Source organism: Anastrepha ludens, chromosome 3, assembly GCF_028408465.1.
Source record: "Anastrepha ludens isolate Willacy chromosome 3, idAnaLude1.1, whole genome shotgun sequence".
NCBI classification, from domain to species: domain Eukaryota; kingdom Metazoa; phylum Arthropoda; class Insecta; order Diptera; family Tephritidae; genus Anastrepha; species Anastrepha ludens.
Window position 1 is genome coordinate 5,652,918 of NC_071499.1, and position 26,962 is coordinate 5,679,879.

The window sequence follows — 26,962 nt, forward strand, 5'->3', positions numbered from 1 at the left end:
TTTGTTCGAATACAAAGCAACAGCCGTTTTGGAAAACGTCCTATTTTCAAGTGAAGATATGAATTAAATTAGATTTAGATTCTAGATTTATCACTTCTTTTAATAAACGCATTACGACTAGTTGAATTATGAAAGCTTTGCTATTCGACAATAATGTGGCAGGTGGCAATACCTTAATACAATGGTGCATTTTTATCTGTGAAAATAAAAGCATTGAACAATTGAGGTCTTCACACATCGTAAAAAATGAGTTCCAAATGTTCTCGTAAAAGTTTTGTAACCAAAATATCTGTGGTGCTGTTGCATGCCAAAGAAAATTGATAATTGAAACATGGCAGAGTTTCATTATGGTAACACCCATTAGAATTACATTTTTACTTTTCTGGAGACGTTTTCAAAACTATGAATTTATTTATTTTATTTATTTATTTATATGTAAGAGTAATAGTAGCCACTATAAATTTAATTGAACACAACTAGGTGAGGCTTAAATTTGTTAAATATAATTTTGTATTATGTTAAACAGTGGTAATTCTTCGAAAGGATGCATTCTCTCCACTGCATAGGGATCTATCGAACATAATTTTTTCGCGAAGACCTTGCCTTTATATTATCCTGTAGCGATAGATAAACTCTTCGATTTCAACACATTCTATCGGCCGAGTTCTCACTCAATTTTTGATAAATGTTTGCGTGAAAATTTTGAAACCCATTTTATAAAGAACTGTAAAAGCATGAAGAAGTATTATATTTTTATATATGAAGATACTCTGATAGTATATGTGTTTGTGTGTTGAATAATATAAATAATAAAATAACACTCAAGTAAACTTTCTATATCAACATGCATCGTGTGCATTAAAATTTATTCAAACCATATGCGATAGGAATGAACCCAAAGTAGAAAGATTCTTTGAAATGCAACACTTCCAGTAATGATTGTTTGTATGTATCGCGCGTGAGGAGCATTGACTCATTCGCCATTTTTATTTTTTCCATTTGTCTTTTTTGGGTGTTGCTGCAGACGGAAATTTAAAAAGTCGCAAAAATGGTGAGAATAGGCTTAAATATTATGAAAAGTTAATTAAAAACTGTCTTTTATGGTGTTGAGAGTAAATGTGTGTTAAAGTTATTATATTCTGTCAGAGCGCTTTAGAGAAAAACCTTGTAAATAATGCCGGGTGTTTCCCTAGCAGACGCATCGCTGGAGATCTAAAACATGAGGCCTATCATTTAACGTACTCTATGAATCCACGTGCAGATTGTATTGACCATATGTCATGGTCGTGTTAATAAAAACCTTAAAAATATAATATTGTCATTGTTTTGAAATAATGTAATAATTGGCAATTAGGAAACTTCTGGAAATACATATATGTAAATTTTGTTAAAGTTGTGTACTGGAAGAGTTACGCGACGTTAGGAAAAAACAATTATACTTAATAGGTTTTCATAAACTTTGTATTAAAATAAAGATACCGATTTTCTCGTTAATTATTTGCTTTATACCAATCCAACCTTAAAAAAAAGTAAGGTTATCTTGAAATTTTAGTATTCTATATCCACAAAGTATTTCGCAGGCAATTCTATAATTACGAAATATTTATTTGCAGGAAATGTCATTAAATCCTGTGCGTGTCTTGAAGAGCGAGGCTCAAGAGGAGAAAGCGGAAATGGCCCGCTTGTCGTCTTTTATAGGTGCTATTGCTATTGGTGATCTCGTGAAAAGCACTTTGGGACCTAAAGGTATGGACAAAATCCTAGTAGCTCATGGTCGCAATGCTGGCCAGGTTGAGGTCACAAATGATGGCGCCACCATATTACGCGCAGTTGGTGTAGATAATCCTGCGGCGAAAATATTAGTGGACATGTCACGTGTACAAGATGAAGAAGTTGGAGATGGAACTACTTCAGTGACAGTACTTGCAGCTGAACTTTTACGTGAAGCTGAGAAATTGGTCGAACAAAAACTTCACCCACAAATTATTATCGCTGGCTGGCGTTTGGCTACTCAAGTGGCACGTGAAGCACTTATAGAAGCTTCCCAAGATAACTCTGCAAATGATGACAAATTTAAAGAAGATTTAATGAACATTGCCAGAACAACATTATCATCAAAAATTTTGCATCAACACAAAGAGTTTTTTGCAAAATTGGCTGTGGATGCTGTTTTGAGACTTAAAGGCTCTGGAGAATTGCATGCAATACAAATAATAAAAAAGAGGGGAGGTACATTAGATGACTCATTTTTAGATGACGGATTCCTCTTAGACAAAAAGCCAGGGGTGCATCAACCTCAGCGGGTAAGTTTTACTTTTATATGTATTAGAATAATTTTCAAAGTTATTAAAAATATGTTTTGTATCAACGCGTCGAGATGGTTGTGAATTATGTAGCATAAGTAAGCCATATCACAGCCATTTTGACGAGTTTGATGCTGAAACAATACCATCAATTATATGTAAGACTCGTACAATTACATGACTCCATGAATGTCCCGTAACACTTTTTATTACGTTTGAATTAATAAATAATTTATTGGTTGAAACTCTCAGATTGAAAAAGCGAAAATTCTCATTGCGAATACACCTATGGACACAGACAAAATCAAAGTGTTCGGAAGTACGATCAAAGTTGATTCCTTAGCAAAGATAGCGGATCTTGAACTAGCTGAAAAGGAAAAAATGAAAGATAAGGTACAGAAGATCCTTAACCACAATTGTAACGTGTTCATCAATCGCCAACTCATTTACAATTACCCGGAGCAATTGTTCGCGGACGCAGGCGTTATGGCAATTGAACATGCAGACTTTGATGGAATCGAACGGTTAGCGTTAGTTACAGGCGGTGAAATTGTTTCGACTTTTGAAAATCCAGCGCTGGTCAAATTGGGCGAATGTGATCTTATCGAGCAGGTAATGATCGGTGAGGACACACTTTTACGATTCAGCGGTGTAAAATTGGGCGAAGCCTGTACAGTTGTGATACGTGGTGCAACACAGCAAATCATAGATGAAGCTGATCGTTCGTTGCACGATGCGCTATGCGTGTTGGCCGCTACTGTTAAGGAATCCCGTATTGTTTATGGGGGCGGTTGTTCTGAAGCGCTTATGGCTAATGCTGTGCTAAAAAAAGCAGGTGAAACCGCAGGCAAAGAAGCCATCGCAATGGAAGCATTTGCCAGTAAGTTAATATTAACGCCTTTATAGCTTCCGTCGTATTCATACTATATACTTTGCAGGGGCTTTACTGGCATTGCCTACAGCCATAGCTGACAATGCTGGCTATGATTCAGCACAACTGGTGTCGGAGTTACGTGCGGCGCACGCGCAGGGTAAATCTAGTATTGGTTTAGATATGGAAAAGGGCAAAGTGGGCGATATGAAGGAACTCGGAATCACGGAATCATTTGCTGTTAAACGCCAGGTATTGATGTCTGCTTCAGAGGCCGCCGAGATGATACTACGTGTTGATGATATCATAAAATGTGCACCACGACGCCGTGTACCTGACCGTGGTTATTGCTAGATTTAAGATCTTATTGATTGTATTATGTTGTCAAAGAAAAAAACAACTCTATGACGTTAACCTACGTAAGTTCTCTTTATTTGTTTCCAAAATGTATTTAACAGAAAAAAAAGAAAAAAATTATAATACCGAATTAACCACTTATTGCTTATAGCTTCCAGTTCCAATTTATACATTAGGCAATCCGACAGTCCAAATTGTCGAGCACGAAGTTTATAAACCTAATCACTTCCCACTATATTAAAAATACTGATTTTTGCAATAAATCTGTTAACACTTGGAAAGACCGGGTTGGAATACATTTGCAAATAAACTTTATTTCAATAATTCCTCTAAAACAGTGAAAATATCAATACATTTATGGTGTCATAAGAATGCTCCTCCCTGTCAGAAAATTGTCGATAACAATTGACTCCATTTGAAATATCCTACGGTTTTACGAGCATTATAAGTAGTTTTCGAATACGTGTAATATATAATTAGTTAAAAATCTTTTAACTCTTAAACTCGAAGGTATTAGCAGAAACGTATCGGAAAATAAAAAACAACTGCGGTGCAGTAAGTCTGACTAATAATAATTGGCTTCTAAGGAGCAAAATATTGGATGATACGCGTTCTGTTCCCAAATATCGGCGAAGCAACTTAAGCTATTACACATTCCATTTCTCCATGTTTGGGGACGCAGTCCAGAACAAGTGCAACAGCACGGGCCATATATGTCATGGTACCGTAGCTACCACTGGGTGCACTATATAAAAATGGAATAGAACAATTAATGTAGTGTAGCGTTAGATATTGGATATTTTGTCAACTTTACCTGTCATATAAATGTTGACAGATGTAAGCAGCGCCGCCACACAATAGCATACCAGAAGCTGCCTGTTGGTCTTTGCCCTCCTTGGATTTGGCGCAGCACAGCATGGCATCCCCTTGAACTTTGCGTTGATCCTCTAGGAAGAGTTGATTGGCCTTGTGTACCAGGTGCTCTACGTAGATTATGCCGCCCAAAGAAGGAACCATATTATGTTCTGTCATCAATGTGAGAACCATAAGAGCTTCCACCACCAACTGTCTGTATTCTGGTTGTGGTATTTGGTTAAGTGCGGTTTCTACTTCTAGAGCGAATTTCAGTTCGCCCGGTGTCATCTCCTGTGTCAAACTTTGCTGTAGTATACGTCCTTCAATTGCCAGACCTTGACACTTTTCAAGAACACTCCAAACTCGAGAATAAAAATCACGCGGCACACGATTAAGAGCACCATCCAAACGGCGACGTCGCAACCATTGACCCTGGCGATCATCGATCGTGGCTATAAGCGCATCATCACCCTCTTGTTCGCCCAAACCAATTTGACTTTTCTTGCTGACGCGACTTGACTTACAGCTTACAATTGAAAGGTTACCACGTGCGACTAAAAACAAAAAAAAAATGCTCAATGGAAAGAATATAGCCAAGGGGATGACTCACCACTGCTAACAGCAAACTCTTTTCCACTAAGTATATGGTAGAGTAAGTTTTTCATTTCAAATGGAGACAGATTAAGTAGATGCTCGGAGGCTGCTTCACCGTCACAGTTAAGTGTGCGCGACAATTCCTTAGCCATTACCTGAATAATGAGACCGACACGCAGGCGCAACATTTCGTGAAAAAGTTGCGGTTCGGTGCGTATAAACATAGCCAGGTACACCATTAGTTCCTGAGTCAACATAGCTGTACTCTCATCGTCGCCGTAAGTCTATGGCAAAAGATTTGTGCAGTTTTAAAAGAAAAAGCACACATAGTTACATACGCAGGTTTTGAAACTTACGTCATGAATCAGCTGACGCAACTCAACCTCTGGCAAAGGTGCGGTAATTGTGTACTCATTGTTTGGTGGCATTCCTACGGTCACCTATATATTTAAAAAAATGGAAGAATTCGGAGTAAATATGTATATCTATAAACTTGAATACATTTGAAGATTTGGTAAAGCATTAAACGAGTTTGCATTTTCCTTTGAAAAATTTTATTTTATTATCAAAATTTGTTTGACCATACCTGTTTCTGTCGCACAAGCAAATCGGTTACAGCCTTGGCTAGATCCTCCACACGTTTGCCCAACATACCGGCAGTGTGACGCACGAGACCCCACAGCTTTTGTTGACATGCCTTTTCGTAGAGGCCTTTGAGCAGATCACGCACCGTAACGACGCGACCCTCCTCCAGCATCCCTTCGGATGGAAGAAGTGAAGAATTAGTGTGAGTTGCCTCAATGATAACAGTTGGCAGGAGTTCAGCATTTTCACCTAATTCGTCTTTAGCTACTGAGGCAATTGCAATACCTTCGTCCGCGTCCTCGGGCTCAACATCTTTTTTTTTAGTCATTACATGTTGACACATTTACATACATACGCAAACACATACATGTACGCAAATACAAAGAGGAGCATAGGCGCGTATGCCCATTTCATTGTTCAGTGCCAATAAGGAGATCATACACACATGCATATAATTATACATACATACATACATATATGCAAACACGAGGACGCTCGTTTCGGGAGTTAAATACATACATATGTAGATATTGGTGGGTTCATGTTAAGAAAAAGTAAAAGCATTTGGGTCACATCGCAGCGATCATAGGATGTCACATGCCATAAATGCATACATTTACATAATTAAGGAGCAGGTGCGCACATAAGTAAGTAAAACATTGCAAGCAAAAGAGAAGAGATAGAGAAAATATTTATTAGATTTATACGGCATGAAAAATAATTCAACATAATTGTGTGCATTATTTGTATGTGAAGGTTTAGATGATTTTGCTTTCGAAGCAACAACTGCGGATACAGCTTTCGAACGTTGTTGAAACTCTAATAGTAATGAAGAAGTTTAATAACTAACAACGAGATGTATGATTGGTGCTAAATTAAAATTGGTTAAGTTAGAAGATATTTTACAAATACATAAGTGTTTGTGTAGGTATAGTATGTCATAAATGAACCATGAACAGTCAGCGTTAAAATAAAGTGTACGCCACATATTGATACATTTTATATACATATACGAACCATATACAGTTTTTACAAGTTTTGACTATTTATTTATTTACATTTTAATTATTATTTCGTTATAAGTTTCTAACTTTGTATAAAATGTGTAAGAATTCGGCAAATTTTAAACAAAATTTCAAACTTTCACAGAATTTTTAGAAAATTTTCGCGTAGTCAGTATTATTGATCATCGAATTTCGGTGTAGTAAAGTGCAAGTTTCAAGTGGCTCAAAAATCGCGTTGACTTTTGCAAGTTTTTCTGCAGACGATGGGTATTGGGTATTTTCTGCCATATAAAAAAATGTGCTGCAGTAGGCGTTGAATGGAGAAAATGCACAAGACCGCGACCGAGAAAAATTCTCAAAAATTAGTGTGATTTTTTACCTACTTGAAACTTGCACCAAAATTCAATGAGCTACAAAATTGGATACTATGCAGATTTTTACAAATTCTATACAAAGTTCGAAACTTTGCTTTATATGGTTTTGTCGAGGTATGAACTGAGTTCTTATAAAAGAAATTTAAAAGTAAATAAATACATATTAGTTTGGGGAAAAAGGAACTATTATTTTTTTTTTTTTCCGCGATCTTTAGTTCCTGGGCGATGCTAGGACTACTAAAATGACGGTCAATTTCGATTATTTCTGTGATTTCATCGGCGTTATCGACATTTTATTTAACATCAAATATGCCTGAACAGAATCGGCGAAGCAAAAATTACACGTAATTAGCTGTTGCAGTATCGGCACAATAAACACCGTTCAAAATGTCTCGGCTTTATCAAAGAAAAATAGTAAAATGTCCCGAATTTTCTCATTATTGATTTCCATTGGTAGGACCCTGTAATTCACAACTGCATGGAATAACGAAAAACAATAACAGAATTTTTTAGTGTGAAATGTCACCTTGTCAACAAACATAAACTTTAACTTGTTTCATCGATAATTTACGAGATATCGATTACTAAAGCCATCTACCGTATAAATAATGTATTTCTTGTTTCCCAAACTAATATATTGTAGTAAAATAGTTTTGATAAATGCGCCCGTAGGTCGTTTTTAAATAAATTTAAATTTTTTGAAAGCAACGACCCGGATTTACTATATATCACTGTCACTCCAGCAGCACTTCCTGTACATGTATGGGCAATGTTTTTGTTGCTGCAACAACCACAATAGCGGTTAAAACGAGAAGTGTGAATTTGGTATTGGGAAGCATGAATGAACAAGAAACATTATTGACTGTCATAACAGAAAGAGCAAACCACTTATTTTAAAGAAAATTGGTTTATATTTTTAAATTTAAAATTCACAGTGGAATGATAAAAGTGTGCTAGGTAATTATGATATTCGTTTTCAGTACGCAAACTTAGCAGTTATATAGCATTTAGCTTCATTCTTCATATCATTTTCATTATTTAACCCGTTTGGTGAATATTTTATTAAAATTTAAAATTAAGTGATTGATATTTTATTCAAAATGCTAAGTTGAAAAGTTCAAATTATCAGAAACCATTTGGAATGCACTTAGATCAATTAATGCAAAATAAATAAAGAAAATTACAAAACTGCTTTTTAAATATGATTTTTTTATACATACATCAAAAATATTATAACAAATCAACTTCTAGAGCTACAATGGGTTGAAAACAAAAATGAAAATAAGGAAACGTCAAATGTGCGGAAGTGCTTGCTTATAACCGACTGAATTTTTCTACAATGAAGTGTAAGTTTGAAGTGGCTCAAAAATCGAAACGAAAAATAAACCGTGAATGTGCATTTTGATATTAATTTCATTTACGATGGTGCTACCATATTTTGGTATCATTACAGAATTTTTTATTATTAGTTCTAAAAAAAAAAACAAAAAAAATTCTGAAACATATAATATATTGGGTTGCCCTGACTATTGACATAATTGAATGATGTTAAATCTGTTACTTTTAAGAGGTATGCATATATACTATATGTGTATAATTATGTATGTAAGAAAGCAAACACTTTGCTCTTCGAAGGCGAGTTAGAGTATTTCAAGAGACAATCGAAAGTTTAAGCGTAGCCCGTTCCTGTAACTTTGTCGATTAAATAGTGGAGTTGACGTCACTCTCACTTGTGTTTCTTAAAAAAAAAAAAAAAAAAATGGGTCGAATTGATCGACAGCCGCATTAGTCAACTGTCCATTCTATTTCAGTACGAATACTCGATTGAAAGGGTTTCTGTTTGTTATATGTACATATGTATATTATATGTGAATCTTTGTAACAAAAGCTAACATTGCGTCGATACAAGCCCAAGCCGAAGTTATGGTGATCACACTCACCAACGGAAACGAACGTTCCGTGTCAGCTGATTCGTATAAACTATTGAGAGCCCCATATAAGGATTCTCACCACCGTTCCGTTCCGTAGCATCGTAGATCGTTGTGTCATCGTGCCAATACGTTTACGTTGGTGTCAATACCATTACTCTCACAATTTTGTTATTCACCATGGGCCATGACTAATCCTGGTAATCTATCATCCTTGCACAAACCGATGTATTTTGTAAATATGTAAACAAATGAAATCAGCTATCAATTATGTCGGTGAGTGTGAGCACTATAACGCTCACAGAACCACTTTTTCTCGACCAATCGAGAATTTGGATCGAGTCGATTTGACATTATTACAATAGACAATTTTGTCGATTTCTTACAGAAACAGGCTACAACAGAGCCCAATTATGGAAAGTATTTATTTTTATCTAAATTTGGAAAATTTGTTATTTATTGAAATTGTTTCGAAAACTAGTCACTCACGCAATGATAAATCAATCGCAGCTTAATTGTTATTTAGTATTAAATACTGCTAGTTTTTGTTAAAAGTCTACTTAATTTATGTATAAACTCAAAAGGCATGTACCTGATGTAGTTTTGGTTTTACAGCCGTTGAAAAATACTAAACAGCGATACGCAGCTCTCTCAATTTAAAACTCTTTAATAAAATATTATTAATATTTGCATAGTAGGTTTTATCTGATAAATTTAAAATGCTTTTATCAGTCTTTTTACCTAAGAAAAAACATATTGTTCACTTGTAGAAAAGTTAAAAAGTTAAAAGTTTTCAATGTAGAAAAGTTAATCAATTCGAAAATCCTTCGAGAAAAATACTTAAGAATGAAGCAAAATAAAAAATGCAGGCGAAAGAGAAAAGTATACAATATTTTGTAGAAAATCCTTTTTGCTTTATTCCTGTTACATAGCGCCTTTGCATTGACATTATTAAACCTCTACAATGTGTATTCCCGAGTTGCCTTAGCCTTTTCAAAATAACTAAACCAATTTGTGATATTCTGTGTACTGAGTGCATTTTTTACGTCCTTCAAAACATGCTCTATTGGATTTAAATCGGCACTCGAAGATGCCCAACCCAAAACAGTGATCAAATTGCCTGCGAGAAACTTTTTTGCAACACGAGAAGTGTGATTCGGATCATTGTTTGCGAACGTTTTCTACTCAAAAAAATATTTGAAAGCATTAAAACCCATCGTTTTTTAAACGTTTAATTGAAATGGCTCTGTAGGATAATCCGGAAACCCGAAATCGTTTCAACTAAAGTAAAGTGCTGTAGGAATACTCCAGATACTTTATTTTTTATTTACTTACCAGTTACAATATAAAACAGAAAACAATTCAACAAATTTTGGACGAAGACCGAATCGTTCTTAAATATATTTTCACAAAAATATCAGTGCTCCTACTAAAACGCAAAAATGAAGGGTTCAAGAGAAATAAATAAATAACAGGCATTTCAATGAATTTGATACAAGCAAATATATTGAAGCGCAAAAAGTACCGTTACGGCACCGTACTCGATAAAAGATGCGCATATGTATGTATATGGTTGCCGACGCATCGTTCTTAAGTATTTTTCAACGGCTGTACATGGTTATATGAAGTCGTAAAATAAAAAAAATATATTTACTTGCACATAGACGCGTCTGTGTGCATGCAGGTGATGGACATATAGTTACATTTTTATTTTTCAAAATGTTTAGCCTCTGAGCAAAGCTAAGGTATCTACAGTACAGTATATATGTATGTGTGTATGTACATATGAAAATTCACGCATTTACAAACAAACGCCCTAGTGCATAGCCATAGCTTCTTTAGAGAAATAGCAGAATGGCACTTGCTCCGCTTTATTTTTTTTTCTAAAATCCAGCTCAATAGTATTTGTGAGGCTCATGCGAATAAAGGTCAATGAAAGGAGCTCACCTTCTATGCAGATTATATATACATATGTATGTAAATAATATTTGAACGGATGCACCTCTATCCCAAAACAGAAGTAGCAGTGATTTGGATTAACCTACGCCTTTTTTATTTACAGAAAAAAGCCACTGTGTATAAGGAATGGGGAAAGGAGGGAGTCTTAATAAATTGAATTACTTTGATTGATTAAGTATCTTTCTAAAATAGTGAGTTAATCTACTTCCGTATGTACATTTATATACATATTAACACATAAGTGTGAGTGTATGCATTTAGAAGGTGCCGGAACAAAGGAATAGCTGTGTTCAAATAATGTTTATCATAAAAATAGGAATTATTACCACTTACCAGAATCCTTATTTTTCAAACCTAAGCCAGCTAGTGATTAAAGTTTTCACAGAGAAAAAAATTGAAGAAGTTCAAATTAATATAAAAAGATTTATAGATACAGATAAACAGTAATGGATTTCAAATAAGCAATAACCGAATTTAAAATAATTGGTAGGAGGAAATTGGGTCAGATGTTTATTGTGAAACTGGGAAGAAGTTAAATGAAGTTCGTATGCGGTAATGCTCCATGTATGTATGTACAAAAATATGTATGTGCGCTCTTAAACTGCACTTGCAGCGTCTTTATTTCCCATTTTCCCATACCTTTTTCGTGTGCAAGTATGCAAAAATATATGTATATGTATTTAAGTATGTTGGTGCTCGTGGGCGGGAATAATTTGTATCGATTGCAGTGCATACATTGAATAAAGCACAATATTTAATTAGTATACGTTACGTTAACTTACCCGTATTAAAGTCCAAACCCTGAGTGTCCACAAGATATTGCAAAATATCACCTTGTTCTTCAAGATTTTCCGTCTCCCGCAGCATTGCTATTAATTCTTCTACTTCTGTGTCAGCGAAATTTGTGTCCGTGCGATGGCGTTGAACGAGAATTTTTGGTATAGCTTGTACTGATGTACATACAAGGATCATAGCGACAAATCAGAACACAAAACCACGACAACAAATCAAAAACAAAAATTAATTCAAAAATTAAACTCAAAATATAAATAAAACAGTTAAAAAGCTATAGAAATTAAGGAAATATTTACTATTTGAAATCTTAACTAAAAACTGGGTCCCGAAAAAACACTAACTTTCTCGATGGACCCCAAGGTATGGCAACATTCACGAAATATATGTATAATAACTAAATAAATTAGAATAATACACAATAATTAAATAAATATATAAGTTACAGTTAAAGCTCTTTAAACCGAACCGTGATATTTAATTTAAAATATAGCTCAACCCATTTGTAGACATTCAGTTTTGTTGTTTGCCACCAGTCACTTCAGCATTCCCCAATGTATGGGAAATATTTTCTGCTGATGTAATATAACAATAACAATATCTCAAATGGAAATGGATAGTAAAACCAATTACCGTGTTTTGAACTATAAAATGATAGTCTATCTAACAAAAGCGTGACCGCCATAAATTGGAAACTATTTGACAGATTCGATTCAAACAGACTGCGTTGTATGGGCTTATATTTATAATACGCAATATATTCACCCCCACAGCTGTAATGGCTGCACATCTCGGGGTTGTACTTTACGTTACTTTCAGTTGAATTTGCCTTGATAACTGTTTGAGCGTCCATATGGTATTTCTTTTCCTTTGAGTTTTTGCTTAACTCTTATACAAACATTTTCAATAGGGTTGGCATTAGGCGGCTTTTAAGGCCAATACAACACTTCATTTCCTTTTTGCTGTTTCCACTCTACACACCTTTGACTTCGATGCTTGGAATCATTGCCCTTTGCAAAATCCAAGGTTAGCGAGTTTATCCAAATATCTTCGCAGCGGATGGCAATGATGCTTTTTTGGTAAATTTTATTCATCAAAGTTACATTCAAATTGGCGGTAAACGTAAATAAATGGCCAAATCATTTTTCGGAGAAGCAGCCACAAGCATGAAACTAAATTGGAAGTTTAACAATTCGTTGAAGTTGTCGACTACACTAGTCTACAAGGAAAAGTATCCGAAATAATTTAAACTAATATCTGCTTCTCTGTCCATGCAAAATTCGGATTGATAACTAAAATTAATTTATTAGTTTGAGTTTTCGAGATATCCTAACCTAAAAGTGCAAAAAACCCCATTTTTGCCCATATTTGAGGTTATGTAGCCTTGCACATGTTTTCTTTCACCAAAATTAAAGGATGGCATCTTTAAATACAATCCTTCTTTTTTCAAATGGCGTTTTGTTTGCTCAAATATCATTTTTTTTCGCAGAGATATCGCATTTTGAAATTTTCATGTTTCGAAATTTTCCTACACCTGAAAATCGATTAAGATAACATAGACATGATATAGTCGCTTACTAATTTTCTTGGGTTTGAGGGCCTGAAATATATGGATTAATAGTATGTAAATTTGGAGTTTGTGGGAAAGCCTGCTTGCGGTTATGTGGGTTAGCCTGCTCGCGGTATGATAGGGGTGGTTTCTAGGGGTTAGGGCTAACCCAAAGGTTAGATAGTGTAGGGGTGTGGTGAGTCAGCCACTTATGGTGTGAGACAAAATTTTAAGAAAAATAAGACTCAATTCAAGAAAATTAGTAATCGACTATATCATGTCTATGTTATCTTAATCGATTTTCAGGTGTAGGAAAATTTCGAAACATGAAAATTTCAAAATGCGATATCTCTGCGAAAAAAATGATATTTGAGCAAACAAAACGCCATTTGAAAAAAGAAGGATTGTATTTAAAGATGCCATCCTTTAATTTTGGTGAAAGAAAACATCTGCAAGGCTACATAACCTCAAATATGGACAAAAATGGGGTTTTTTGCACTTTTAGGTTAGGATATCCCGAAAACTCAAACTAATAGAGCAATTCTGAGGCCAGATTTGGATTCAGCGCATCATAAACCTTCGGAAATATATAGTCTGGTTTCTGGGTCTGAATGTTGGTTAAATTTTGTCGGCCTGTGCTATCAGCAGTATACCAGGATCGACGTATGCAATTATTCGCCCAAAAGGAAGTTTCATTCGTGAATATTACGTTTGCCCAATTCCGTGCGGGATTTCGGGTAACCCATGCAAGTCTTTTTTAATATGTGATAGTGAGAGTAGCTGTTTTTTTCAATATGCTCTGAAAGTGACGTCTTTCTACACGTAAACGTCATCGCACCGTGTGTTTGGATACATTAACACCACTTTTCATTAAAACTACTTCTGTTTCACGCAGCGATAAGATCAGCTTAAACACAAACAAATCAATGATCTTGTGATCTTGCTTTGGTACTTTGTTTTGGGCCTCGTCCGCGGACATCATCAACGTTTTTAACTTTGGTATACCGTTGCACCTACTACGATTCGGAATTCGGAGTACGTAGGTTCGAATCTCCGTGCGTGAACATCAAATTAAAAAAGTGGTTGACCCTCGGCAGGCAATGGTAAACTTCCGAGTGTACTTCTGCCATGAAAAAGCTCCTCATAAAAAAATTCTGCCGTTTGGAGTCGGCTTGAAACTGTAGGTCCCTCCATTTGGGGAACAACACCAAGCCCCAATTATATATATGTACCGTTACACCTATTTATTTATGAACGTGTTTGACTTTCTCAAATATTTTGTTGCGGATACACCTGACATTTTTGGACATATGGGGTGTGTACATAGGAACATTGCTTCAAATCGTTTTTCATGCGCGGAATTCATTTTGTAAAAACAACATGTGCCTTTTAAATTTCTCACGAAACTTACAAATTACGCAATACGTATTCCGCAGCATTTAAAATTTTTTTTAAGGGAAATCTAAGTTTGAATTTTGCAGATCACGCTTTTGTTAGACATACTGTAAATGAGAAAAAGTAACTTTTGAATTTATGGTCCAATATGTAAAAATCATTGCTTTCTCGGAAACACTCTTCAACTAATACAACTAAAAACACTACTAACTTTCTTGTTGTCTTGTAAACTCACTGCGACGTTCGATAGCCGACCGATTATGATGTGGGTCAATGGGATAGATATTTTCACGAATCAACGGGTCTACTGCTGTATTAGGACCTTCCTCTGGTGTGGTGGCAAAAACACTGACATTGCTCGCTGCATTTGTTTGAAGCCATGGTGGTGGCACTATAGAAGAAAGACGTCTTTCGGATAATGGCGTTGGACCTTCCATCCCCAGATTGTCGGCTATAGTAATAGACAAATTGATAAATAAAATTTATATACCTACGTTTAATCAGTTTATACTTACAGTCAACATTGATCGAGCGTGTCTTCTTAATGGCGCCCTTGCAAGACATACGCCTGCGCAATTGGCGCGGCCGCAAGTGTGCACCGTGGAGCTTCATCATGCCGCGGTGACTGAACGAGCGTAACAAGTGTTCGTCTAAATATGCCTGCACATCGGGATGCAACCGATCGGGGTAACCATCTTCGGTGCTTCCCAAAAAACTTAAATCTGTGATGGCCGAAGTGTTCAAAAAATCTTTGAGATTGCCCAACATAACCCGCGTGCCATTAATGTATCCTGACTTGAGCTTACGCATTGTCTGAATCATGGCCAATGGTATTTTATCTTGATCTGTATGAAACATTTCAGTTGAATTAGAACTTATATTTTTAATGGAAAACGAAATTAAGTTAGTGAAAATGTGGTGGTTAGTGAAATGGTTTATATATACATACATATGTATTTAGTAGTATTAGTAAATATTATGTACAGTGTTTTCTTTTCTTCAAAAAAATGTCCCCTCATTATATGATGACATTAAGAAAATGCTGCGCATTTCATACGAGAATGAAACAAGAAAAATTCGAGAAAAGAAAACACCACTAAGTAAGCATCTATGTGAGTGTGAGTGTATGCATGCATTGAAATATGTGGGAAATAGCGATTTAGAGTTTTAGGACCGGGGATGTATGTATGTATATGTATATTCAAGTTTAATTCTAGGACTTTACTTCAAACAAGAATAAAATTTAAAGTTTTTTGACATCTTATTAGTACTTACTTAAATAATTGAGAATATTCATCGAAATGATAATTTTTTTTTACCAATCAACATAGAAATGGATTTGATGAGTAAAGTGATTTCAAATTAAAGCTCAAAGTAGTGGTGCTATTAGCATAACGCCATAAATTTGCTGGTCGAACCAACATATGGGCAATACTGCAATCGATTACAGGTGCCATGGCATAATTCCGTAGTCATAACCATAGCCGTAGAGACCAATTGAATTTAGGATTTTCGCCGTAACCATAAGCAGTTGCCTTTTGTTGCATTCTGATTTGCTGCGTTGTGGTATTTATGTCGTTATCTTTTCTTTAGTTTCTGGCACCTCTACTTTGAGCTTAAAGCTGAAAAATCTTTGTCTTTTTACTCTATTTTTTATGATAACAAACTTCCTGCTTTAACAATCGATTCTACAGATCTACAGATTCGGTTATTTTCATAAAGTATAATTTTGTAATCTTGTATTTTTACTAAGTCGGACGGTCCAAAAATTTTCTTGTAAATGCCCTTAAGCCCTTTTGGTGTCCTTTCACCCCTACTTTGGCTAGTTGCTATTGACGAAGTTCTGATAATGCTAAATGAGTGTGGGGTTAAGGTAGGAGAGTGCGCCAAATCAATTCTGACAAAACGGAGCTGGTGATATTTACCAGAAAATATAAACCTCCACCCTTTCGACTTCCCAAATTAAACAACCACGTTCTCCTGTTTTCATCGGAAGTTAGGTATTTTGGAGTGATACTTGACTCCAAACTCCATTGGAAGCTACACATTGAAAATCGGGGAAAGAAGACCAGTATAGCCTTTACTCCTGCAAATCTATGAACGGTAAAAAATGGGGTCTCAAGCTACAGATCGCGTTGTGGATGTTCAACGCAGTGGTTTTGCCAATTCTAATGTATGGATGCCTGGTTTGGTGGGCACTAAACTTGGGAGGGAGCAAAGGATTGCATGCATTGGCATCACCGGAGCATGTAAAACTTGGCCCAGTGCTGCCATGAATGTCGTTTTGCACTTACTTCCTAATGACTTTTACGTTATTTCCAGCTCAAAGTGCAATTAGTTTAAAGGAGGTTGGCCTCTGGAGGCAATCTCTCAAGGGACATGGTAGCATTTTTCCGAACTTCGAACAGATCTCTCTATCCGCAAACTAGAGTTTGAGGGTGCGTGCTAGGGAAATCTTTCCAAATAGGCAGGATTGGATAGAGGGACAAATCTGTACCGAAGCTTGCACTTCTGTCTTCACTGAAGAGGTTTTTATGAAAGAAATGACCCAAAATACTCCTCAATGTTAGTACGTGAATGGTTTTTACAAAATTATGCCTAGGTTTAGATGGGCCAAGCCAGTCACCCAAACTACACTCCATTGAAAACCTTTGAGGAGATTTAAAGAAGCGAATAGGGAAGAACCATATGGCGCGTACACCCTTTTTGGATGTTTGGCCGAGCTCCTCCTTCTATTTGTGGTGTGCGTCTTGATGTTGTTCCACAAATGGAGGGGCCTACAGTTTCAAGCCGACTCCGAACGGCAGATATTTTTATGAGGAGCTTTTTCATGGCAGAAATACATTCGGAGGTTTGCCGAGGGACGACCGCTATTAGACAATTGTTTTTCTTAATTTTGGTGTTTCACCGAGATTCGAACCAACGTTCTCTCTGTGAATTCCGAATAGTAATCACGCACCAACCCATTCGGCTACGGCGAATGAATATCTGTTATTAATAATTTAAAAAACTTGCATTTTCCGTATGAACGTGGTGGGCACCTATTTAGTTTTATACAAAATTCAAAATAACTAGTCCGATCTTATTATATTAACTACATAAATGTGGATATTTACGAAGGAAGATATATTTATTTGTCCGATTATACACATATCGCTCATTTGCCGCAAGAATATCATAAGCCAAAAAGCAGCTCTCGTTTTGTGCTGTGTAAAAAATTAATGACAATATCTATACAAGCATTCCACTAGAAGAGAATACGTCTTTACTTTAACTTAGTAGTAAATTGAGAATTTCGAAGTCGTTTTTCTCGATATTTTTATCTGTTTTTGAGTTATGACACTCTTGCAGCAAATGCGCAATATATACATACAAACTGCATATGCATAGAAGGCAAACATTTATTTAGACACACTATTAGACTACAAACATAAGTATTAGTCAATATACGTGAAATAAAGCAAAACATGGAATGCAAATTTGTTTAATGTTAAATCAAGTACTTGTTTGTTGTGTGGAAAATGCTCTTTAATTATTATACAATACTGTGTAAATGAGTATGTACTAAGTTTTTGTCGAAACTAGATGAAGTAGTTATGTTAGCTAAGTAGAGGCATTGGGATGTTGAGTAAACATAAACTTTGTGCCTGCACATGGAACCTGATAGAGAACCAGGAAGAAGTTAGCACATAATTCTATCATTCTACACTCTACTGAATATTCTATCAGGATGGAAGCATTGCACGAAAATATTTCGTAGAGTTACCGTTCTGTCTTTGAATAATTTTTCCATAATCCTTCGTTTCACCCATTAATATACCATTACTATTAATATACTATTACGGAGATGTTCATATATGCATCATATATGTATGTATGTAGATGCTTTTAATACGAGTATATGCGCATCTCTACATGTGCAAACCTCTACAGAAATCTTAACCCTTATATGATGCATGCAATATACCTATACATACCCTTGGCGTGCACAAAGAAATGAAAGCATCATATTAAAAATTCATGTTTAGTCAGTAATTTTTCTATAATACAATTTCTATATGCCACAGTATGCAGTGGCATATTCATACCCAATAACGGTTTCATTTAAGTTTGCAATTGAGTTTGCTGTGACTACATTACTTTGGAGTTATTTCAAAATTTTTGTGTACAAGAAATAGCGGTGGGCCTCAAAACTAAGGAAACTAGTGTTGGCGAGAGAAAGATTATCCTGAGACTTAGAAATGAAGGCAAATCTTTCCGCGAACTTGGGCAAATCATAGGAAGAAGTCACTCTTCTGTGCTGTATGTCGTGCAAACATACAATACAACTGGTTCAATTGTGTCAAACTCACGTTCTGGTCGACCTAGTAAGCTGACCGTACGTGAAAAGCGAACCATATTGCAATCAGTGAAAAATATTTCTCGAATTACGGCTTCTCAAATAAGTAAAAAAATTTCAAATTCCTTTGTCAAGCATGTGCACGACGATACTGTATGTAAAATACTTAAAAAAGAATGGGTATCGCGGACGTGTAGCACATAGAAAACCGTACAACTTCGAAATCAGCAGAAAAAATGCATGAATTTGCAAACGAGTATGTTAACAAGCCCCCAGAATTTTGGGAACGTGGAAGAAAAAGGAAGAAACCAAGTGTGGCGTAAGAGCGGGACTGCGCTCGAAAAAGAAAATCTTGTACGAACTATGAAGTATGGCGGGGGAGGTGTGATGGTCTGGGGGTGTATGGCAGCGCAAGGAGTTGGAAAACTTGTTTTTATAGAGACCATAATGGATACATTTTCTTATTTAAATATTTTAAAGACTAGTATGATGCAAAGTCCAACAGTTGGAGCTTGGTGATTATTTCTGGTTTACGCATGATAATTATCCCAAGCATTCGGCATATAATGTGCGTAACACAAATCATCAATTGCGAACCCCGCTCTAATCTCCAGTCCTCAATGCCATTGAGCATTTGTGGGATTTAAACGTAACAATTAATGAATAGGCAAAATTACCAAAGAGGATACTTCTAAATTGGTCCATTCCATGCCACAACGACTTGCGGAAGTCCTCAAGCGGAAAGGTTATCCCACAAGTTACTAACACCTTTTTTTGTTTTTGTTAAATATGAATATTTTAACCATATATTGCAATGTACGAATACTTTTTCTGCTTCGTTGAAGTGAAGTTTTTGTTAACTTTTTGTGAAATTTAATTTTTAAAGATATACTTTGGAAAAATGTATAGAAATTGTAGAAAAATTACTGACTAAACATTTCTCATAAAGGTTTAAAATGTTTTAGTTATTGTTACAATGAATTTCTTAATATGTTGCTTCCAATTCTTTGTGTATAGTTTTTGGATACTTTTCCTGGCAATTGTATGTACATATGTACATACATACGTTGCCTAGATGTACTAGTTAGAGCCTCGTTTCTATAGTTAAGTGCTGTTGAATAAATACAGTTAAATACATAGAAAACCGTTGTTGCTGTATTAAGTAAATCTTCAAAATATTATATTGTTTCGAAAAGGGTGCGAAGATCTTAGCAAGGCGTTCCCACGACAGTCGGTTCTACGCTACCGGAACGACTTGAATTTATATTCGGCCAAGGATTGTCACTCGAGTAGCTTTCACCGTACATGAATGGTGATTTTTATGTTGTAGCAAGGTCTCTCTATTACATGAATAGCAACACAGACCCATGCTTATCAAACTAATTAAGCTAGAGCGTCTAAAAAAAAACACTTTTTTTTTTGAATTTTTTACAGAAATATGGCTTAAGATACTTTAATAAAATCGGTTGCATGTTATTGTACATCTTTTCAATAAGTTTTTAAAAAATATTAATAATAAAATATTGACAAATAAGCCCATGACAGAGTTTTTTTGGAGATATGTTTTTCGAGAGGTGCTCTGCGGTGCCAATCGGCATTCGTCGTAGAATCATCTGAAACTAATAGGACTATGAATAAGTTCGTGCGGTTTTACAACAGATGGCGTAACTTGATTATTATTCCATCGATCCACATTTCCAAACATTCATTGGAGAGCTACTGTCGTAAGGCACAAACGTCAGTATAAGTTTTTTATTTGAAGCGTAAACAACAATATTTTTACCACACTTGAAAATGTCGAATTTCGTGCCAAATAATGTGTTTTTGCGGGGAATTCTTCTTCATTATTTTAATATGAAGAAAAAAGCAGCCGAAAGTCATCGTATCTTGGTGGAAGTTTATGGTGAGCATGCTCTATCTGAGCGAACGTGCCAGAAGTGGTTTGCACGCTTTAAAAGTGGTGATTTTGGCTTGGAAGACGAAGAACGCGAGGGTGCGCCGCCAAAGTTCATGGATACCGAATTGGAGGAATTGCTCGATCAAGATCCGGCTCAAACGCAAGAAGAGGTTGCAAAAACTTTGGGAGTTGATCAATCAACCATTTCCAAACGTTTAAAAGCCATGGGAATGATCCGAAAGGTAGACCATTGGGTGCCGTATGAATTGAAGCCAAGAGACGTTGAACGCCGTTTTATGGCATGCGAACAACTGCTTCAACGGCACAAAAGAAAGGGTTTTTTGCATCGAATTGTGACTGGCGATGAAAAGTGGGTCCATTACGACAATCCAAAACGTCGGGCAACGTATGGATACCCTGGCCATGCTTCAACATCGACGTCGGCGCAGAATATTCATGGCCTGAAGGTTATGCTGTGTATCTGGTGGGACCAGCTGGGTGTTGTGTATTATGAGCTACTGAAACCGAATGAAACGATTACGGGGGATGTCTACCGACGACAATTGATGCGTTTGAGCCGAGCACTGCGAGAAAAACGGCCGCAATACGCCGATAGACACGACAAAGTTATTTTGCAACATGACAATGCTCGGCCACATGTTGCACAAGTGGTCAAAACATACTTAGAAACGCTCAAATGGGATGTCCTACCCCACCCGCCGTATAGTCCAGACCTTGCGCCATCCGATTACTATCTCTTCCGATCGATGCAACATGGCCTGGCTGACCAGCACTTCCGTAATTACGATGAAGTCAAAAAATGGATCGATTCGTGGATTGCGGCAAAACCGACCGAATTTTTCACAAAGGGAATCCGTGAATTGCCAGAAAGATGGGAAAAAGTAGTAGTAAGCGATGGACAATATTTTGAATATTAAATTTGTAACCATTTTACGTCAATAAAGTTTCAAATTTCGAAAAAAACCGCACGAACTTATTCATAGTCAAAAAGTCGAATTTTTCAGTTAAATTATGACGTAATGCTCCCCCCTACATTAATAAAATTTTTTTTTTTTTCATTTTTGTAGTTTTGGTGGCAAAAAAAACGTAAAACGAGCATTTTTGGCGAACAATTTCGCCATATTTGTAAGTGAAAAATAACCTAAAAAAATAAAAAAAACAGTGTAGGGGGGAGGTATTTTTGATTTAGAAAACGTGTGCCAAATTTGAAAAGAATCGGTTGAATAGTTTCGGAGTTGTGATTGGCACCGACTTTTAAGAAGTCGTTTCGGGAAAAACGCGTTTGAAAAAATGACTCTGAGAAATTATCGATGCTCCGCATTCGAGGTAGAGTGCCTACAAAGGCTATAACTTTGAGAGTTCTGCTCCGATCCACTTAAAATTTTGACACAACATTCTTGAAATGATTTACTATAAGATGAGTGAAGAAAAAAAATTTCGATTTTGTGACCCTACCCCCCCCCCCCTTAAGAGCGGAGAATTAACTCAACATACGTATATAAAAAATATCATCGCTAATTTAAGATAGCATGCATGGAATACTAGAGTCTTTAGATAACGGAAACACTTTATAAAAAAATATAGTTCCCTTACCGGACGATAAATATTCATACATAGATATGTACATTAAAAATTTTTTAAATTCAAAAAAACTAAATATGTTAAAAGGCATATATTATTATAAAGCAATGCTTTTGAAGTGTGAATATTGATATACGGTTATGCGGTTTCGTGCAAGCGAATACAAATATACTATTGAGATGTGCATAAATATGTACATATCTGTAATTAAATGGTTGCTTATGTTTGTACGAAAGATATTATGTAGTTACCTAGCATGTAATGTGTGGCCATTAGAGTTATGGTAGGTCTTCCTAACATGTGCCGCCAATTGTTTGTTAAGAAAGCTAAATTTGTTGTAAAATTGCTAGCAAGCAGGTCGGGATCACGAGTGGTGTAGTACTCTTCAAAGTCGATATTCTGCGATCATGTTCATTCCAATTTGATTTGATAGCATTTAGTTGATGAAAGACGAGTAAATTAATTTCAAATGTATGTTTTGTGATGAAATGTTGTAAAAAAATTATTACCGGACGTTAAAAGACTAAACAAATATAATTTATGTAATCAAAATCTTTACGCTTGTTCTACCTGGACTTGTGCATAATTTAATTTACATAACGGTCATATGTAACAGCACAATGAGAGAAGTGCTGGGACCATGTCTGTGATCGTGCACACACTCGAGCAAAAACGATATGTTTCATTGTAACTTGGTGCACAGACTGCCCTTTGTCCAAGGTAGTTTGGTATGGAAAACGGGCGAAATCGGTCAATAACCCATTTAACATTAAAAAAGATACAAATTATGAACACAAAACATTTATAAGTAAAAAAAAACTTCATTTAGATTTGACATAAATATTATTGAAATCCATTGTTTTAGCGCAAATGGTTTAAAACTGTTTTATGATCGATCTTTAGCTTCTGGGCGATGCTATTACTTCTAACATGCCGGTCAATTTCGAGTAATTCTGTGATTTTATCGGCATTATCGACATTTTCTTTAACATCAAAAATGCCTGAATTAAGGCGCAACCAAAATTGCACGTAATTAGCTGTTACAGTATCGGCATCTGAAACACCATCCACAATTTCGGTGGCCTGGTATTCGTCTGGCATGTTTACCTCTATCAAAGAAAAACTGTAAAATGTACCGAATTTTCTCTTTGTCGATTTCCATTGTTAACACCCTGTAATTCACAACTGCAAGGAACAAACAAAAAACAGCAAACGAATTTTTTAGTGTGAAATGTCACCATGACAACGAGCAGAAACTTTAAATTGTCTGATCGACACTTTACGAGATATCGATCACTACAGCCGAGAAATTTCCTTTTCCTCAAACTAATATGTTAGACTAATTTTCCATCCATCCATCTACTAAATTTTACTAAAATGTGCGCGGGTATTCAAAGTTCGGTGCTGACTAAATGTATCACTTGCTTAATTGTTTTTTGTTTTTCTGAAAGTCTAAACGAGAGATGCTCTTTTTAGTGGGATTTGCGAATGCATGTTTCGGGTGTATCGTATATGCTGAATGCAGTAACTACTTTTCCAAAAATATGGAATCCTTATTTTATGCAAATGTTAGCAAACTAAGTATCATAAGATACTATCTAAATGTGGGGGGAAAAATTACAATATTTATGTATGTAAAAGCAAGCTTTAAAATTTTGTTAGGAACTGTGTTTAAGGTTATAGTGTTACAACATAATATGAATACAATTAGAATATGCGAAACGAAATGATTAAAAAATGTCAAAACCCAATCAAAACTTGTATGTCTCATTAACAGCTAGAGCTTTAAGTGAAATCTTGCTTTTACATGTATTTATGAGGATCTACGCGGTATTGTTCTAAAAAACGTAAACATGTTAATATATCCCTACACATTGTGGCAATGGTGTAATACAATAAAAGTACAGATGTATGTTGAGGAAAGTAGAGTATAAACAAATATGTATGTGATACATAAAAAAGAGTTTCTAACAGCATAAACCATTTTAAACAAAATATAAAAATAGTAATTAACCGACCTAAGTGAATTTTTCTCAATACTAGGGTCACTAAGGGACGACCCAGTAGATCCCAAGCGGACTTTAGGAAATTTATCTCTCCTTTCAGGATGTCAATCATTAATTCATTATCAGATGCGATATAAAAACGACTCAAGTCAACAAACTAACGTAAACAATAATGCAATAAATTGTTATTAAAATATAATATTTTATAAGTAAATAATGAATCGGCATTTTTATATTATACAATATATAAATGTATGTATGTACATACATATATATTATACAAATGACGATTCATGGTTCAAATTCTCTATGTAACTTTTATATATTGCAAGAAATAAAAAACAATCAACTTACTTGTGGCGTAAACGCAAATATACGGTCCTTGAGTGAGTATAATTTGCTTGTGCTCAAAATACCCACATCTCGAGACTTACGTCCAGTTAATCCTAATTTGCGATTACGGCCCAAATAGGTGTACAAGTGGCTAAGTACTCGTGCCGGTTGTACTTCGATTGGAGCTACTTCCGCTATCGTTTGTACATGCAAGTCATGTTCAGTCAATTTGTCACGTATTTCGTTATCTTCGGCTATGATTACCACCTGTACAACAACGTCGGGTTTTTTTTGAGCACCTAAACGTCGATTAAGTGGATCTAATTCTCCAACCGCCAAGAAGCCCTGTGAACAAACATATATAAACGCAAGTACATGTAAACATACATTACAATCTCATGAAAATTTGTATTTTTCAATACCTCCTGCAGCAGTCGACCTAATATAAATAGAGATTGACCCCAAAGGAATGGGCATCTGCCGACAACTTCACGTTGTTGCGAACCGGGATGTTGATACTCGTTCGAAACCAAATCATGCGGGACAGCGTAGCTTTCTGGTATAAGTAAAGTTCCATCATCTGCTCGGACCATGATTTTCTATAATTTCATAACGCTAGTACACTCGATAAACTTTAGCCATCTAGTCTTCAATTTTTACCTCAAGGCGATCAGCGTATTCTTTGACTGCCAATTTGTCACTTTGAAAAGCGTGGAAAAGTATTAGGTAACAGTAAAACAAAGGCCACTCGCATTCGATGTTTTCAAACATGCGCAGTTCCCAACGTTCGTAATACAATCGAGATGGGTCCTCCTTGGGAGTACGATAACCATCGCGCAAAAAGCGTTTGCAGCCGTACTTTCCTTGAAGTCGAGACAAAATGGCATCCTTTGTGTTACGAATCAATTGCGGGTCATCAGCCGCAAACGCCGGGAATCCTATTACACAAAGTAAACCCGAATCAAGCTCTTTACTGTTTGACTCACGTGGCAACATGGATTGCAAAACAGCCTGACATTTGTGAGCTTCATCAGCTAAAACATGTATAACACTTGCCGGGCCACCTCGAGCGCCAAATAAATCCAACTCGTTCATTGCTTCTAGGGCTGCCTTGGCCATGCCAATTGAACTAGCATTTAGTTCCGGCTCACCTGTGGGGAAATATTCAGTTACCAAAGGCTTTTCGTTTTTAAATAAATGTTCTACCGTGATTTGTTTTATCGCCCCGTTCCCATATGCCATAATCTGGAATGCAGTATGCAGATTCTATATAAAATACCAAATTTTGTATAAAGGATACTTCGTCCAGAGAAAATACAATCTGCAATCCAGATGCAGTCATCTGTGCTAAAATTAATAGATACAGAGAAACTGCGTCAATTTGTAAATGACCCCATTCCCCATCACCGACAACAGGCTGTCCATTTTTACTCGAATATTTTGCATGTAAAGAGTCCAGTGGATTTTGTGTCATTTTAAATCGTTCTACTTTATCTTTCTGATTCATCATTGCCATCAGCAGACCCCGCATTAACTTTACGCAACTTTGCTCCAATTCATAGCACTTTGCACGATCCTCATCTTGATCGGCAATTTTTTTATACGCCATTGAAAGACCCCATACAGCTAGAATACAGTAGACGTTGTCACGAATCCAAGCATGAGAATTAATATTGGAAGCTGGGAATAATCCAGTTACTGGCTCTTGATGTGCCATGATGAGACGATGCACAATTCGCTGGTAATAGTCCAGGCGGACGCCTGAATTACTTCGGGAACGCATTTTTTCTAAATATTAATTCTTTTGTAAGTGCAAGTGAGATCAAACTATTTTAAGAGCAATATCTGGGGTGCTTCTGGCTACTCATGCAGCCCTCACTGCAATATCCTTATGTAAGCTTTTATTTATTGCACGGATTTCACCCTGAAATATTGTAATTTTTCATGTTCTTTAATTTGCACACATTACAATTTATTTTCATTTTATTTATGCAGAAAAATTTACCAAAACTTACTATTCGAACGAATATAAATACCACAAAATATAGAAATATTGCCAGATGATTGCTGCAGCACTCACGCCTTACAAAAATGTCACATCAATGTCAAAGTAATCATTGCATCAATCAGCTGATTGGTAAAAATACCTCTAGGGTGAGGTATCTGTGAGGATTTTAGAAATAAAATGTGTCGAATGAAATATTACATTCAATGGAAAT

At 35.9% G+C, this 26,962-nt stretch overlaps 2 protein-coding genes across 11 annotated transcripts; one reads left to right on the forward strand and one right to left on the reverse strand.

The window, feature by feature from the left end:
• The first annotated feature begins 943 nt into the window (after window positions 1-943).
• LOC128856911 (T-complex protein 1 subunit beta) lies at window positions 944-3,829 on the forward strand. Its single transcript, XM_054092355.1, has 4 exons — window positions 944-1,051; window positions 1,614-2,303; window positions 2,556-3,183; window positions 3,242-3,829. Exons 1-4 carry the CDS (start codon window positions 1,049-1,051, stop codon window positions 3,526-3,528), a joined length of 1,608 nt encoding a protein of 535 aa, XP_053948330.1. The 5' UTR covers window positions 944-1,048; the 3' UTR covers window positions 3,529-3,829.
• Window positions 3,826-26,864, reverse strand: LOC128856908 (probable phosphorylase b kinase regulatory subunit alpha). Of its 10 annotated transcripts, XM_054092349.1 has the most exons (16): window positions 26,759-26,864; window positions 25,950-26,667; window positions 25,404-25,894; window positions 25,166-25,342; window positions 24,765-25,088; window positions 22,656-22,803; window positions 15,082-15,411; window positions 14,778-15,017; window positions 11,613-11,780; window positions 11,164-11,193; window positions 5,815-5,877; window positions 5,567-5,739; window positions 5,337-5,420; window positions 4,997-5,264; window positions 4,346-4,940; window positions 3,826-4,276 (listed from the first exon to the last, which is right to left on the reverse strand). In XM_054092349.1, exons 2-16 carry the CDS (start codon window positions 26,524-26,526, stop codon window positions 4,171-4,173), a joined length of 3,774 nt encoding a protein of 1,257 aa, XP_053948324.1. In that variant the 5' UTR covers window positions 26,527-26,667; window positions 26,759-26,864; the 3' UTR covers window positions 3,826-4,170. The 10 variants fall into 10 exon arrangements, with proteins under 10 accessions (XP_053948324.1, XP_053948323.1, XP_053948325.1 ...); XM_054092348.1 differs by having other exon boundaries at window positions 5,567-5,877; window positions 14,802-15,017; XM_054092350.1 differs by lacking the exon at window positions 5,815-5,877.
• Window positions 26,865-26,962: the final 98 nt, after the last annotated feature.